The sequence below is a fragment of the Zea mays genome, chromosome 1 (genome assembly GCF_902167145.1).
Source record: "Zea mays cultivar B73 chromosome 1, Zm-B73-REFERENCE-NAM-5.0, whole genome shotgun sequence".
Lineage (NCBI taxonomy): Eukaryota > Viridiplantae > Streptophyta > Magnoliopsida > Poales > Poaceae > Zea > Zea mays.
The window spans coordinates 286,214,059-286,231,779 of NC_050096.1; the positions used below are offsets into that span (position 1 = coordinate 286,214,059).

Consider the following 17,721-nt stretch of genomic DNA (forward strand, 5'->3'; position numbering starts at 1 on the left):
TAATCTTTGCACTTACATTATGCAAACTAGTTCAATTATGCACTTCCATACTTGCTTTGGTTTGTGTTGGCATCAATCACCAAAAAGGGGGAGATTGAAAGGGAATTAGGCTTACACCTATTTTCTAAATGATTTTGGTGGTTGAATTGCCCAACACAAATAATTGGACTAACTAGTTTGCTCTAGTCTATAAGTTATACAGGTGCCAAAGGTTCACACTTAACCAATAAAAAGACCAAGAAATGGGTTCAACCAAAAGAGCAAGGGATAATCCAAGGCAGCCCTGGTCTGGCGCACCGGACTGTCCGGTGTGCCACCGGACAGTGTCCAGTGCACCAGGGGACTCCAAGCCCAACTTCGCACCTTCGGGAATTTTCATAGGCGCTTCGCTATAATTCACCGGACTGTCTGGTGTACACCGGACAGTGTCCGGTGCCCCAGAGGAGAGCAACTCTGAACTCGTCAGCTTCGGATTCCTGCTCCGCTATAATTCACCGGACATGTCCGGTGCACACCGGACTGTCCGGTGAGCCAGCGGAGCAACGACTACTTCGCACCAACGGTCGACTGCAACGCATTAAATGTGCACCAGCGCGCGCAGAGGAGCAGAGCACGCGCGGGTGGCACACCGGACAGTCTATAGGACTTGTCCGGTGCACCACCGGACAGCTAGGCGGGCCCTCACGTCAGAGCTCCAACGATCGGAACCCAACGACCTGGTGACGTGGCTGGCGCACCGGACTATGTCCGGTGGCGCACCGGACTGTCCGGTGCGCCATGCGACAGCAGCCTCCACCAAACGGCTAGTTTGGTGGTTGGGGTTATAAATACCACCAACCACCCCACATTCAAGTCATCCAAGTTTTCCACCTTCCAACCACTTACAAGAGCTAGGCATTCAATACAAGACACACCCAAGTGATCAAATCCTCTCCCAATTCCACAAAAGCTTTAGTGTTAAGTGAGAGTGATTTGTTGTGTTCTTTTGAGCTCTTGCGCTTGGATTGCTTTCTTTCTCATTCTTTCTTGAGATCAAACTCACTTGTAATTGAGGCAAGAGACACCAATCGTGTGGTGATCCTTGTGGGAACTTTGTGTTCCAAGTGATTGAGAAGAAAAGCTCACTCGGTCCAAGGGACCGTTTGAGAGAGGGAAAGGGTTGAAAGAGACCCGGTCTTTGTGACCACCTCAACGGGGAGTAGGTTTGCAAGAACCGAACCTCGGTAAAACAAATCCTCGTGTCACACTCTTCATTCGCTTGCGATTTGTTTTGCGTCCTCTCTCTCGGACTCGTTTCTATTTCTAACGCTAACCCGGCTTGTAGTTGTGATTAATTTTGTAAATTTTAGTTTCGCCCTATTCACCCCCCTCTAGGCGACTTTCAGGAGCCAACTACCTGCTGTGAAGAGGTGTCTTCGTACCCTGTAGATAGTATGGACTTGTACTTTGTCATTGGCTTGTGCTTGCTTGGTTTCCGCTGAGAGCCGAGGCCGAGGCCAAATTCTCGATCACGTATTCGAGCCCCCTAGCGTGGGGTTGCCCATACCGTAGTGGTTGGCATAGTGCTCGTTATGGGAAAAATATTCTCACGGGAGGTGTCAGCTCCACTGTTTTTTATGACGTTGGGAAGTCCTTTGTCACAGATATCGAGGGAAGAGTCGAGCTCGGGTGAGGCGGAGGCGGAGGCCCGTTCGAGGTTGCAACCAAGCCTTGTCTGGAGACTTGATGACGCGCGCCACAGTCTACGGAGTGGCCCTCCACGGGATTCGTGGGGGAGCAGGTAGCCGAGGCCTGGTTCAGGCGAGGCGGATCTTACACCCGAGGTTGAGTTTAGCGTCGGGCGAGGCGGAACTCGTGCTTGAGGTCTTGGTCCATGTCTTGTCGTATTACACGTCCCGTCAGGACCTGTCAGGCATCGTGCGCACGCGTAATGATGTAGATGAATCTTTGACAATATTGTGGTCATGTTGAAAGATTCACTTGCAGCCTTACGTGGGGTAGGTGCGCGCATTAAATGTTGTTGTCTCCCAACGGACTTCGGCCAAGCTTTGTCTTTACTTGTCCGGGGCAGGCTCGAGCGATAAGGACATGACCACCCTAGGATGAGGGATCCTAGGCCGAGATGGAGGTTCTCTCGAGCATCCGTTCTGACCAAGGCAGACCTCGGGCAAGGAGGAGTTTTGGGAAGAGCCCTGAGGGGGACCTCGGACGAGGCGGAGTTTTAGTAAGACCCCTAAGGGGGAGCTCGGGTGAGGCGGAACTTTGGGAAGACCTCTGAGGGGGACCTTAGGCGAGGCGAAGTTTTGGTTCCTTGTTCTTGGAGGACGTACCTTGAGGGAGTCCTTGGGATTTTAAGCTCGTTTTAGGTGCATAATCTGGTACCCCTAATTATTGTACCCGACAATGTCGACATGGGTCGTGTGTGTTGCAGCCTTCCCAACGATGACTTCAAAGAGTCAAAAAGATGACTTGGAGAGATTCACTAGGTATATGTTAGGTGGCGCGAAGTCATTGTTAGGGTTGTTAGCGTAGCAACGGGAGAGTGCATCGGTCACCGTGTTGAGGAGGCCGAGACGACATTCAACGATTAAGTTGAAACCAAACAACTTACTAACCTAGTGGTGCAGCAAGATGGTTGACAGACATTGGTCGAGGGTGAACTTTAAGTTGTAGTGGTTGGTGCAAACGAGGAAGTGGTGGCCCCATAGGTACACCCTCTAGTGTCGGACTGCCTACACCGGGCTGATTAGCTCTCGCTCTTTGGCTGCCAACTTCATATGTGGTGGCGCGAAGGGCTAGTTGAAGCAAGACATGGGTCTCGTGTCTTGGTGGAGGACGGCACTAGACCTTGTATCGGAAGCGTCACAGTCGTTAATGAAGGGGCAACAAAGGCCGACAACTGGAGGATAGGAGTCATCGAGAGAGCATGTTTGAGTGCCTAGAATGCCGCCTCCGCCTCATAACCCCACTGAAAGGCCGCCTTCTTGAGGAGGCTGGTGAGTGGTGCATCGATTGCACCAAAATCCTTGATGTACTTGTCGTAGTAGCCTGCAAGCCCTAGGAAGCCACGTAGTCCCTAGACCAAACAAGGCCGGGTCTTCTCACCTTAGCTGTTTAGGGATAGTTTAGTTGATACCCTTGGAGCAGTCGGGTCGGACTCTCTTGATCATATGTAATCTTTGTTTCAGTTTCGATGTGGTGTAGGTGATGATCTTGCTCAACAAGATCCTCATTTTGTAGGTCTTTCTTTTCTCTCTAATATAAAAGCTACTCAGCTCAGTTTCCTCAAATTGGTCAGGCGACCATCCAGCAATCGATTAGGATTGGCACGAGAAAAATACTATGTCGTAGAAATCAGAGCAGAGGTTCCATCCAACGCTCACCTGCTGGAGAGAAGGAACAAGAGCGAAGTATGGTGCAACCTTTGGGCGGATTCTGCTGAAGGTGGGGGGTCTTTGCTTGCCTTCTCCTGTTTGACCGATGGAAATGGCCTCGTTTCCTTGCTCCGTTGTTCGTCGGGCTCGCCGCTCGCTCGTGGCACACACGCTTGTCCGTGAGCACCGACCACCGGATTTTTCTGGACCACCCGCGGTTCTTGGAAGGATTGGATGTACAGGAACAGTAGAGAAAGACAGATCGACTCACGTGCCTACCGTGGACCAGGTCCATGGGGTGGGTTGGCAGGTTGCTGAGAGCACGGGAGCATGAACCGAGCCCACCCACCAACCAAATTCTTCGAGACCGTGAATGCTTCTCCATCCTTCCACGAACTAAACGAGGGAAGAGCGCTGAAGCTATGGAGAAAAATGAAGGATCTCCCCGTGCTTGTGTATGCCAGGTCGCCTGCTCTTCGTCCGTATCCTGTCCCTCGCGAAACTCGGCGCTCCTAGGTTTGGTTCTTTTTTGTTGTTTTTTTCTTCTGCAGCAGGAGGGCGCCATGCCGCCACGGGCCAAGCTCCCCGTCGACGGCATCGCAGGCTCACTCTTCGTCGTTTCCTGACCTCGGTGGGATGCATTTGGTGCATGGCCTATGGTTTACGGGGGCGCGGAGGTTGCGATACTTATACCCGAGGCTCGAGGTAAGGCTAGAGTCATCATATGTGAGAGACATGATCCTAGCACACTTGGTGATTATATCTCACGCCTGGGTCTTGGTGCCCCTGAAACCGGGGTGTGACAGAAACCCTCCTCTTGCTCGGTCGTGGGCAGAGACCCCCGGCCAACGTTACTGCCCATCGATACCCATGTCCAATCCCTCACCAATCTAGCGACCATAACACCTTGTATTCGGAACCAATTGCTTTCCCCATCGCCCTTTCATCGCGTCTGTTCCTACGCTGTTCGCCCGCAACACGCAGCCGCCACCACATCTCTGTCGTGTGTCTACCACATCTACGTTGTCGCTCACCACCACACCTCAACCAACGCGCGTACAGCCGACCCGCCAGCACCAACACGCGATCCCTCGCGCGTAGCCCGACGACCCACTCAGCGCCCCCTGTCAGGCCACTTCCATGCCGGAGGCCTCGCCGCCGCTGCCTCCACCTCCACACCGGCAGGTTGCGTCACCCTTCGCGTCTTTGAGATGCCTCCGCCCCACGCCTTCGGGATGCCACCTCCATACCACGTTATGGGTGCCACTGCGGGTTGCCTAACCGAACCCGATGTCGAGCGGTAGTGGCTCGTCCGGGCACACAGCCCCGTTGTACGCGCCGGAAGACCTGTCGCTGCCCAAGCCATGGTGCGGCCTCGTTAACGGCATCACCGGCTACCTCTACTACTGGAACCCCTACACCAACGCCACGTGGTATGAGCGGCCCACAGGTGCGCCTCTGCCTCTCGTGGGTCCTTAGGTTCTCGACCAAGTGTACTTCTGAGAGCACCTAGAGGGGGGAGTGAATAGGTGATCCTGTAAAATTCAACACTAATAGCCACAAAACTTGGTTATTAAAGTTAGAACGACTAAGTGGCTTGAAACGAGCTTTTGTGAACACAGACAATCAAAGAGAAAGCACACAAGAGACACGCGATTTTTTCTCGTGGTTTGGCCAAGTAACACTTGCCTACTTCCACGTTGTGGCGTCCCAATGGACGAGGGTTGCACTCTACCCCTTTCAAGTGATCCGATGATCAACTTGAATACCACGGTTTTCCTTTCTTAGTCTTTCTCCCGTTTGCGAGGAATCTCCACAACTTGGAGCCTCTCGCCCTTACAATGATGATCACAAAAGAAGCACAGAAGTAAGGGAGGGGAGAGCAACACATACAAGACTCAAATCCACAGCACAATCACGCACACAAGTCACAACTTGAGCTCAAAAACACAACGCACGGAGTTCACAACTCAAATGGAGCTCAAGTCACTATCTCAAAGAATCGAATGCGTGAAGTTGGAGTCTTGGAGTCTTAGAATGTTTCTTGTAAGCTTGGGTGACTTCTCCATGCGCCTAGGGGTCCCTTTTATAGCCCCAAGGCAGCTAGGAGCCATTGGAGGCCAACAAGGAAGGCCATCCTTGCCTTCTGTTGGGTGGCGCACCGGACAGTCCGGTGCGCCACCGGACAGTCACTGTAGACGATCCGGTGCTGATCTCCTTCCTATTCTGGCGCAGATGATTGTTGCACCTCCGGGCCAGTTGGCGCACCGGACACTGTCCAGTGCACATCGGACAGTCCGGTGCCCCCTGCCGACCGTTGGCGTGGGCCACGCGTCGCCCGCGGATTGCGCGGCCGACCGTTGCTCTGGCGATCGTTGGCTCACCAGACAGTCCGGTGCACCACCGGGCAATCCGGTGAATTATAGTCGTACGCCGCCGATTTTTCCCGAGAGTGGCCTTTTCACCGGAGACCAGCCTGGCGCACCGGACACTGTTCAATGCACCACCGGACAGTCCGATGTGCCAGACTGAGCTGAGTTTGGTAGCACTAAGCCAACTCCTATGCAATTCTTTTCTTTTCTTGTTTTCTCTGTTTCTAACACTTAGACAAATATATTAGTATACAAAAACCAATGTACTAAGTCTAGAAACTTACATCATGCCTTGATTTGCACTTTTTCAATCTTAGGCACATTTAGAACTTAGAGAATATGTGTTGGGCACTTAATCACCAAAACAATATAGAAATGGTCCAAAGGCACATTTCCCTTTCAACTTCGACGATCTGTTTGTGAAGCTCAATACAATCAACAGGGTGCTCTCCAGCAGCACGCCAGCACCAGCGGCCTGGCCATCATCGCCCGCTCCGGCACCTACATCTTCGTGGGTGGCGATGCCTACCAGTTGCGTTGCGCCCTCACCATCGTCGCCCGCTCCGGCACCTACATCTTCATGGGCGGCGATGCCTCCCAGTTGTGTTGCGCCCTCAGGTCGTCTTCATCACCAGTTGCATGGCTGACGAGTGACGATGCCAGGGGCAACCATACCAGGACCGGTGTACCAGTCCCTGGCGTCGACCCTCGCTGCTACTACCATGTCGACGACTGTAGCAGCCCCCTCCTTCCCCATCTACGACGGTAGCGGTGACCCTCTAGGGTGGTTCAACGGCTACGAACAGTTCTTCTGGAGCCAGCGCACTCTAGAGTCCGACAAGGCCTAACTGGCATCGTATCACCTCACCGGCCACACACATACGTGGTTCTGGCAGATGGAACGTGACGAGTGTGAGGTCACGTGGCCATAGTTCAAGATCATGTGCCAGTAGTGCTTTGGTTCCCTCGCAGCAATGGCGACTTCTGCTGCCATGTTTGTCGTTCCCTCATCGTCGACACCGCCCCCATCATCAGGGGTAGCCATCACCGCTACCCTTGACCCCAAGAGCGATGTACAGGAGAGGGTGGTTCCTTCGCGACAGACGACGGCAGTCGTCCACCTGTAAGCTGCAACACGCGGTTTCCTAGCGCGTCGGTGGGTGAAGCAGATGATGGGGGTGCTCCATTGCGGGGGTCATAGCTGCACCAACGTGCCCGAGCAACATGGTGGTTGTTCACCTTCGCGTACAAGAGGCTACAAGACATGGCGCCCCTCTGCAACGCTCTGTCCGGTACTAGCCTTCATCTACGGCGACAGGGCAACTACCACGACTACTCTCCATCGTACAAGGGGGTCTGCTGGCCTCGCCACCATCTGCTCCAGCCACACCACCCTATGCGCGCTGGTGGCCGCGGGACCATGAAGGGCTACACTGCACGTGATTCACTTGCTGCAAGCAACACCAACGTTGGCCTCCACGGGCCTGCCTCTAAAGGATGATGTGTATTTACCTTCATGGTTCCAGCTCGCGCCCTCCTCTTCATTGTGCAATGTTTCTTTGGGACACAGGATGATGCTTGTAGTTACAGTATATTTAGAATAATTAAAAGATGAGTCGAGATGTAAAAGGTTATTTTTCGGTGATAGATTAGGTCATTACAGGTCGTTTGTTGGATGCTGCAGCTCGAGGACGAGCTGTTTGTCCAGGGGGTGTAGTGTCAGGGCCTAAGGAGGCCCATGGAGGGGCTACGGCAGCAGCAGCAGCCATGGGCCCTCCAAGGGAGATTAGATAAGGATAGTTAGAGATAAGATTAGAAGATTAGTTGGGATTATCTAGAATATTAGTTGAGATTATCTAGGAAGGTTACCAGTTAGTAGTTATTGAGAGTTTTTAGGAGAGTTTTAAGGAGATATGGATCTCTAGCTAGATAGGGGCGACTAGCTTGCCTATTTATATAATCAATGGATAGGAAATAAAGTAGACAAGAATTAGAAAGTAGAAACCCTCCTCTTGCTCGGCCGTGGGCAGAGGCCCCCAGCCAACGTTACTGCCTATCAATACCCCTCTCCAATCACTCACCGATCTAGCGACCATAACAGATGTCCACGGCATAAAGGCACCTGTCATTATAAAGCACCAGACATGGATGGTATGAACCATGAAAACAGTCCTATACTATGTGCATTACACTAATCTTTTGGCTTTTATAGTATTAAATGTTTGTTGCATGCATGTGTTGCACAGGTCAAACACATGCACTAGTGTCGGGTTGGAGATAAAGTTTCACACTGTGTGTCAATGTAGTAGGGCTCGATTGCCACCTAGCAGGTATGCATAATTTACTATGTTGTTTGTGCGCCCATGTAGCACTATGTCGGACATGTATATATTTTTTTGTATCAATCGAACCACGCAAATTAGTCATTCCAAACATGATTGAAATGCTAATGAGGCAGTGGTGTGAGCACTAGTTTTAAATTTGTGACCTTTAGGTTAGACAATTTAGAAGATTATATGCTACATAAATATAGGTTTGTAGGGATAATTTAGCCTACCGCAACTTGCTTGGGATAAAAGGCTTTGTTGTTGTTGTACAGAAATATAGGTGCCCTAGAAGACCATGTTTTGTTCAGCTACATATATGATTAGTAGGAACATGTAAGTAAATCTTTGGCCTTTCTAATTCTACCATTCTATGGAATGAAATCAAAATGACTTATGATCCAGAGACTTCCTTCTTATAGGATCAGAGAGGATGTTCTTGTCATTTGAAAAAAATGTATAACTGAGTAATAGATCAATCAGAAGTAGTATTCTGAAACATGAAAAACAACGCCTCTAGTTTTCCCTAGTCTTGAAGTAACCCAAAAAGTAATGCTTCGACCCCTGAGGCGCCTCTTGTCCCAGACTGGTCTACCACAGATGACTTCCTCCTCTATGGGCTATGGCAAGCACATCTTCGTGATGGTGGTCCACATGTGAGGTTAAAAATATGGTATTGTAATCTTCTTCCAACTATATTGTAGACATGCAAGCTTCATGGATATTTTGTCACCACCAAGCTTTTAGATTGGACTGTAAACATTAGTTGCAGACATTAAAGCAATCTATTACATAAAGCCATGTTGCAACTGCCAGCTACACAATAAATATTAGATACTTCAAGAAATATAAATGAGTAGCACATGAACTGAACATGCACTGTGTAGTTCTAAAGTTTGCAAAACATTCAAAGATGATCAGTGTTTCTAAATTTACCACATACATGTGTTTAGTTCAATGTTGAAACTGATAATTTTCTTCTACCTCCTTATCCGCCCTCGATTCCCAACTCGCACAGAGAAGGTGTCGTCGCTACACGCCAGGTGCTCAGGTCTTCATCGGTGACGAGCATCCAACATGTATGCCCACCCTTCTCTTCCCTTCGTGTTGTCTGAGATTTAGCACCCAAACCTTGACATCATTTATAGAACCCTTTGGATCTTGTCTAATTACAAATGTATAATCTACACGCTCAATGATATATATGCTTTGATTTAGTGGACTTATATGGTATGATTTGTTGTGTTTAAATGACAAATGAAAAACTGAGACAATAGCTAGAGAAAATGAATATGGTCAACTCGGACTACATCACGTCACATGTTGTTTTGCCAACTAGGAGCGAGAACGTTGATGGCATAAACATGAAGCTTATCGAACGTTTTTCAGAACAACAAATGGTCTATTATAGCTTTGATTCTGTAGTGGATGATCCTAACAATTTCTACCCCTTAGAGTTCTTAAATTCTTCGATACTAAATGGCTTGCCACCCCACATCCTGAAGCTTATGGTTAATTGTCCAGGATATTGCTGAGAAACTTTGATCCGCCTAATGGTTTTGTGTAACGGAACAAGGCTGGTAGTTCGAGCATTTCAAAGGAACACCATTGATGCAGAAATCGTGCTAGGACAACTTGCAGGAAAAAGAGTATTCCTCCCACACATACCTTTGTGTCTGTTAGATGATAAAATGTCCCCCTTCATGTTTAATATAAAACAATTCCCTATTAGAGTGAGCTTTGCAATGAATATCAATAAAACTCAAGTGCAAACAATCCTTTATGTTGGTATTTATCTACCTAATCTTTTGTTCTCGCATGGATAACTACTAGTTAATTGCATGTACATTGCTATGGTTTCTATATATCATATAGGTAGATCTTGCTTAAATGAGATATTTATTCAAACACGGTTGTATTTTTTATTTTTAAAATATTAGTTTATATATATTTACATTATCTATTCTTTCTATAACACAGGCGAGCCAGTGTTGCAATGGTAGAAGACAAGCGTTTAGTCCTTGTTGGTCACATATCAATTCTCGCCTAGCACATCATTTTTTGGCAATTTCGACGCTGGGCGCTGTGGGAGTCAATGCAGGGTGCGCGCGCGGAGGGGAGGGAGGACTTACGAAGAAACTCACGCTTTAAAGGTGTAGTGATATATGGCCATGTCACGTGCAACAACTATAAGAACCTCAAATTCTCGATGTCACGGTAATTGAGGAGATTAGCGAATCAGATGGTATACTTACCAAGAATATTATGTACAAAGAAATGCTCACTTTATAGGCGTTTGCCATCAAATGAACATTTATGTTTATGCTTACCAAACTATATTTGTTGCTACAATGATATGTAATTTGTTAAATATTTGGTATCAAGATTTATGAGTTCCATTATCCTTTGCATTTTCTTAATTAATATCTGAATTGTGAAGCATAATTATTATTCAACTGGTTGCAAAAGTATGTTGAGTTTATCCACTCTTGATATTATCAGAAATAGTTTAAAACATGTTTCAATAATAATGTATCTAAACAGACACAAACTGTAACAACGTGCACTCTACTAGTTCCATGTCAAAGACAGTGGTATGGTTTCAATGAACATTCTGGAAAGTAAGTTTCACAAGTGTTTTACTGACTAAAATTGACTTGTTTGGTTGACATGCACAAGATCCAGAATACTTGTTAGCTCGATCTTCAATCTGGAATTGCAGGAGATTGCATCCAGTAATGTATCTTGCTGCTCTGGCTTACATATCTTGAAGATGCTGGAAGAAGACAATGGAATGCGACTACTTTCCTGCAATTACCCTTATCTCATATTTGTCAGATGTTTAAAAAAGTTGTTAATGGGAAGAAGACATGGATTTTACTTTGGATCAATAAGAAACACCTGCTACATATAGGAAACGTTGTTGCCGTTTTCAGGTTGTGTGCAGTTCAAGTTCAGACTACTTTTCATGTTATCTGGTAGTTGTTTGAAGGGTGGTTGTTATCCCTTTACACGAATGACTTAGGCTTTGTCTATTTTTTAAAGTAAGTCATTCTGTACCTGCAGCTCTGTCTCGTCTCAGAAAGGTCTAGTTTGGAACTATCCTGAAGACAGATCGATTATTGATATGCAAGTGCCTTTTTTATGAGTTGCGTATCTATGCTTGTTTGTGGTGACTGTGTCTATGAATATGTTTCCGTCTATGTAAACCTTGCACTTTTAATCTTAACTACATGCATTTCTTGGCTGCAAGTCTGCAACTACATGTCGGTTTGATCTGTTACCACTTGAAGCTGCGCTATACCTCCAACAATGTGTTTGCTATGGCTTTGGGAAACAAGAACAAATTAGCCTATTTGATACTGCTTCGAGGAGAATTGAGTAATGGACGTGATAAAAATACAAGAGGGATAGAAAATAAAATTAGTTTATAAATAATTATTTTTGTATTCTCCCTATCCTCAGAAGAATGCAACTATGGATTGCGTGCCAGTAGTTCACGTTTGACCAAATTCCCGGTGAATTATATTCACATTTATGGCCTCAAATTAATTTATTATAAAAAATATGTTTTGTAATTAATCTAATAGCATTTATTTAATATTATAATTATTAACCGTTTATATATATAATTAATTAAATTTAAGATACTAAAATATGACACTGTGCTAGAATTGTTTTTTTACTGAGGGAGTAACCGAGTAAGCATTTAAACAACTGAAACCTTCTGGTTATGACTTGGGGAGTCAGTTATCAGTCTTGCTAATGCTAACTATTCATTGTCAGTTGATCTTAAATTTATTCATTAGCACTGCAGTAATTGGGCCTGGTTGTCTATGTAATATGAGCCCGTTTTGATTGCACTCATTTCTCTATCTAATATATGAAGCACCACTTTTCACATTTTCACCGTCATCGCTCTCCAATATTTAAATGGTAAAAATACTAAAATTATATGGAAAATAAGGATTAAAACTATGGTTGTTAGCTACAAATACAAAACCACTCACTTAATAATAGAACACATATAAAAATTTATATTCTATATGTAAGCATAAATAGAAACGATACCAACATACATGCACTTTGCTAATACCTATACACACGTAACAGCGTCGGATACCAATTTCCAAGAAATACCAATTTCCAAGTGGCATTTGGGCATTTGGCGTGTCCTTAGAACAATAGGCTTAATATACCACCACATCCTAAACGAGATGGTGCCTTGAGTTTATCCCACCTTATTAGTTTTGACGAAACGATTCTATACCTCATATTCATTATTATTCTCTGCTTTAAATTATAAGTTATTTTAACTTTTTTTGAGAGTTAAGTTTGGTCAAAACCATAGGAAAAATTATAAACATTTATGGCATCAATTAGATCCATATAATTAATGAAGAGTCTAATAATATTTATTTAGTATCATAATATTTATTATATAAATTTGGTTAAAAGTAAGATATTTTGACTCTCTAAAAAGTAGATTAAGGGGGTGTTTGGTTCTTTTAGGTAGTGTTTGGTTGAGGAGTCAAGTAGAACGGAGCCGTTCCATCACTGATTCTAGGAACGGAGCCGCTCTGTTCTGTGTTTGGTAATCTGGAACGGAGCGGCTCTGTTTTTTGTTTGGTTGTAGAGTGAACGGAACGGAGCGTGACTGTGCGAGCGGGCTGGGAACGGAGCGGCTCCGTCCGGTTGATTTTTTGGAGCGGGATGGCTCCGGATCTGAGGAGAATATTCCTTAATTGGAGCCATTCTGTTCTAGTTACTTTGTAACCAAACAACAACAAAACTGGAACAGAACGGCTCAGTTCTATTTGGCTCTTCAACCAAACACTACCTTAGTCACCTAGCTAAACTTTTTTACTATACTTTAGTACGTAGAATTTCTATTAGAATGGCTTATTTAGTCATAATGTTTGGTAGTTTAGAGACTAAAAGCGACTAAATTTTAGTCACTAAAGTTTAGGAGGTGGGACCAAACACCCCTAAAATAAATGTTTATAATTTGAGGCTGAGATGGTGGTAGATTAATCTATTCATTTTATAAAAAATCACAAATAAAAAAGTGAAGGATAGGATGGTGATGGGCCATATATTTCTTATACCAAACGATTCTAAGGTTATCTCCAGCAGCTTAATCATCTTTATACTCATGTTAAAGTCTACTCTATAAATAATGCAATATACAGTGCAAAATATTATTTTATGTGACCATATAATTGAATTGCTGACACAGTCTAAGGATTTAACTCTTTTATTTTTTCATAAAAAATCTTTATATTTTCCTCCAAATGTGAAGCAAGTACGAGATGCAGCAGCACTTATAGTCTTATAGACTTGTGTGTGCGCGCCTGGGCCCACCGTAACTGACTGGGTGTTCTTTACAGACACGTGACGTCGCGCACCGGGCCCGTCTATCGAGTATTCGGTCCCATTCGTCAGTGCTCGGACACCTGACTAATAACAAAAGAACTCGCTCCATTCAGAGATTCAGAGAAGACCCGCCTCTCCCGTGAGGCCGTGACGCGACGCCGGATCGTCCTCGTCTCCTAGCTCGTGGAATGAAGGGAGGTGGCGTCATCAGGGCCGCCGGCGGAGGTGCCGGCGGTGCGGGTCTGTTGCGAACGCGACTGCGGCTTCCCGTGGTGCTCCTCTCCTGCTCCCTCTTCTTCCTCGCCGGCTTCTTCGGCTCGCTCCTCTTCACCCAGGTACGCGACGGCGAGCCCCGAGCCACGTTCCGATTCGTAGCTTCCTTGTAGCGCCGCTCCTGATCTGGGTGGGCTGGCTGTGGTGCGGTGGGAGGTGCGGTGCAGGATCCGGAGGAGGCGGATATGCCGGTGCCGAGAGAGCGGCTGTTGGAGGCGGCGTGGCCGGAGATGCCTTACGGCGAGTCCGGCGAGGCTGCGCCGTCCTTGATCCCATACCAGGTGATGTCTCATTCCGATTCCATCTCTGCATGGGGCGGTTGCTTGTTTCGTCATACATTCGGCGTGACGGGCATTGGTGTGGGCACGAGTGTTCAGTGTTCGTGAATTCTACGCCAGCTCGTGAATGCGACATTCCCCGGTTGACACGATTCGTCTGTTGGGGTATTCGATGTGATATCATGCAGTGATGCACTTTGGGGTGAAACTAACTTACCGGTGTAATGTTTCCCCAATTTTGACTGTACCTTGTGGGCAACAGCATTGCTGTGATGCCCTGATAACTATCATGTGATTGTGGCAGAGTTTGCGGGTCAGTTGAGTGCATACAATTTTCATGGTCTCCTGGTCTTGCGTGTTGGGAACTTTGTTTGGCATTTCAAAATTAGCAGGCATCCTGACAGTAGAGGGAAATGCAGGAGGTGTGGGTGTTGTGGGACTTTCAGTCAACCTCACCAATCACAGTTGTATATCTGTTTCTGCCATCATTTACCTAATGTAGGTTCGTATTCCTCAAGAACAGTTGTTACAATGAATGGATGTACCACATTTATATTTTATTGTGTTTATGCATCGAACAGTTCAGCAGATTATTGGCTACATTGAGGATAATTTTTTGGTATGGAATGGATATCTTAATTTGATATCATCTGAGCAAATTATACACCCTAGATTTCTCACCATGACACAAGATATGCATCTCACGTTTGTTAGCTCATGGATGTGTATCCTATCTCCTAGGTCCTAGCACTACTTGCTTGCAGGTTAAGAATTCAGTAATATCTTTAGTGTATTTCTTCTGTTACATATTACACCATGACCTCAGCTTCACTAGACATTGCTGGGTTAATGATGTGCTGCTTCTGATAATGTATTCTGAACTCTTGAGCAGATTTTGAGCTGGCAGCCTCGTGCTTTGTACTTTCCACAATTTGCGACATCAGAACAGTGTGAAAATATAGTAAAAACGGCAAAGGAGAGACTTAAGCCATCAACATTAGCCCTGAGGAAAGGAGAAACCGCAGAGAGTACAAAAGGAATCAGGACAAGGTAACCTTAAAGTCCAAGAGTAAGTGCAGTAAAGGAATAGCCAAATAGGTTGACAAATAACTCCACATTTGTTACTGTGGAGAGATCGTGCAGTAGCTTTCTCTGTGGATTGTACCTATGCTACAATGAGCAATGCCTTCTCTGAAGTCAGGACTGCCTATTTTTAGGAGCATGTGTTGTGTTAGTATTCTTGATCTTTAGAGTTTTCATGAAGGATAGTTTCAGAAATTTTTGTACCAATTTATCTTCCACACACAATCATGAAAATAACTAGCCTGTGGCATTATATTTGTTTCATTGAACTGATGGATCCTTATGCCAAACAGTTCGGGAACATTCCTTAGTGCTAATGAAGACCCAACTGAAACCCTTGCGGAAATCGAGAAGAAGATTGCAAGGGCTACCATGTTACCCAGAAATCATGGGGAGGTACTACATAATATTTCTAGTTATATACCATATTTTGTGGTTTAATTGTTCTAGTTTGGTCAGATAATTGATCAGCTCTAGGAATCTACATGTGTCCCTTTCTCTTTTTTATCCCATCCCCTTTTCTTACACTTTTCATTTTTGAGCTGATGAGAACCAGCACACTGGGGAACAAACCAACTCAATAGTTATAGTAAAAAAAAAGAACAAGGGATATAGTGATCTCCAGGGAGAAAAAAAAATATCAAACAATATAGTCCCAATCTAAAAGCAGAAGTTATAATCCATGTTAAGTTACCATTTCTGCTAAGTGCTATCAATCTATCATGCTTCGGCTGCTAAATTAAAGTGCATTCAATCCTTCCACGGCATACTGGATTTCACTTGAAGTATAAGTTTTGCATCTTTAGTAGTTTCCTGATTTGCTACTGGCATATAAGGTGTAGCTCAATAAAAATATGGTAGTGTTATCTTCCACATATGCAAATATAACTTCGAAAGTATCTTATTGTTCATTAGGATCTAACAAAAAATTTCTTTATTGTCTGTGTTTTTAGATATAATCTTCGTAGTAACTTAATCTTTCCATTGCTACACTTTGTACTTCCTTTACATGGAATGAAGATCATATTGATATATGGATGTTATGTTCTTTTGTGCAAACTTTGTGTACCCCCATCGCAAAAAGGACAATTTTGGGAATCATTCCGAATCTATTCGAAAAAGGCATGAAAAATGGGCATCCATAATGTTTCATTGATTAACTATTTGATTTTACTGTATGTTGCAGCCATTTAATGTCCTGCGGTATAATATTGGACAAAGGTATGCTTCACATTATGACGCATTTGACCCAGCTCAGTATGGTCCACAAAAAAATCAAAGGGTATGTAGCAATTTGCTTGCTCCAAGCTAACTTCAGCATCAGTTGTGATGTGCGAACTGAATTACTTTAACTCTTTCAAGAACAAATAAAGTAGAAAATGCTAGCTATCAGCAACATTTTTCCTCCAGGGAATTCTACAATGTTATAATAAACATTTACTACTTTAGTTTATACCTTGGATTTGTGTTTGCTTTTGTCTTAAAATTATTCAATTATTAAACTGTGTAGCTAACGAGCTACTGAAATGCAATTCCCTAGGTGGCATCTTTCTTGCTTTATCTCACGGATGTCGAAGAAGGGGGAGAAACTATGTTCCCATACGAGGTGAGTGCAAGAAATTTTCTATATGTATTTTTGCTAGCAGATTGTAACGAGTACTGTGCTGGTTTACAGAACAGTGAGAATATGGATATAGGCTATGACTATGAGAAGTGCATTGGCCTAAAGGTAAAACCAAGGAAGGGTGACGGACTCTTGTTTTACTCCCTTATGGTAAATGGGACCATTGACCGGGTACGTGCTGGCCTATCAAAGTGGCCCTGTACTTGTGCTTCCCGTTCTCTAAGTTGTACACGGAGTAGAACTCACGTTCGTTCTTTTATTTGAATATATATTGTCTCTGCCCACGAATATATAAGGTATACACCTGGACTTTTATATTTGTGAACGGAGGTAGTAAAAAAATTCTTTGCGACGCCATGGAAATCAATTTAGAGTTACCAATGGAAGTCTTGATGCTGCTAACTTGCATTTGCACATGCTGTCGCAGACTTCACTTCATGGTAGCTGCCCCGTCATCAAAGGCGAGAAATGGGTCGCCACCAAATGGATCAGAGACAATATAGTGTAGAAATCGAAAGGCTCAGGTGTCATGTGCCCTCCAAAAAAATAGATCATGCGCACATATACTGACCATATACTTCAGTGTTTGTTCAATTGCCATGGACAGTTGGACCAACGGAAGGAAAGTGTAACCAATCTATTTGCATCGTGTCAATATATAGCCTACAACTTACATGTGGCCAAGTGGCAAGTGGACATTCCATGATCTCTTTCCTTTTCCGAGATCCCTTTTTCTTTTCCGAATTCGTGCTGTATTGTCATACCCTTCCATCGGCACTAAATAGTAGAAACGTTCGATTGCACTGCCAAACTATTAATTTGGTTATATAATGAGTGGCTCACTCAATGTTCAAACCTCTCTAATCGTAATGATACGTTTACTTATAGGGTTAGGCTCGGGGTGATTGGTTCGCTGCGCGTGGGCAGCCAGCTTCGCCCAAGCCTGGTCGATAGGATACATTAGTTTTCTGCGTACGAGCCGATACCGTCAAATTACCTTAAAATAGACTGTTTTGC

General features: G+C 45.0%; 1 protein-coding gene across 1 annotated transcript; it reads left to right on the plus strand.

Moving 5' to 3' along the window:
* Positions 1–13,424: 13,424 nt before the first annotated feature.
* LOC100283657 (uncharacterized) lies at positions 13,425–17,376 on the plus strand. Its single transcript, NM_001156558.2, has 8 exons — positions 13,425–13,781; positions 13,887–14,000; positions 14,890–15,047; positions 15,374–15,476; positions 16,267–16,362; positions 16,621–16,686; positions 16,756–16,875; positions 17,132–17,376. Exons 1-8 carry the CDS (start codon positions 13,635–13,637, stop codon positions 17,210–17,212), a joined length of 885 nt encoding a protein of 294 aa, NP_001150030.2. The 5' UTR covers positions 13,425–13,634; the 3' UTR covers positions 17,213–17,376.
* The last annotated feature ends 345 nt before the right edge of the window (positions 17,377–17,721 follow it).

What these genes read in the sequence shown, in the direction of transcription:
- LOC100283657 (NM_001156558.2), top strand. Translation starts at nt 13,635, where the DNA reads ATGAAGGGAGGTGGCGTCATCAGGGCCGCCGGCGGAGGTGCCGGCGGT. An exon ending in GTCCACAAAAAAATCAAAGG is followed by an intron (nt 16,363 to 16,620) that starts GTATGTAGCAAT and finishes GCAATTCCCTAG; the next exon opens with GTGGCATCTTTCTTGCTTTA. An exon ending in TAAATGGGACCATTGACCGG is followed by an intron (nt 16,876 to 17,131) that starts GTACGTGCTGGC and finishes ATGCTGTCGCAG; the next exon opens with ACTTCACTTCATGGTAGCTG.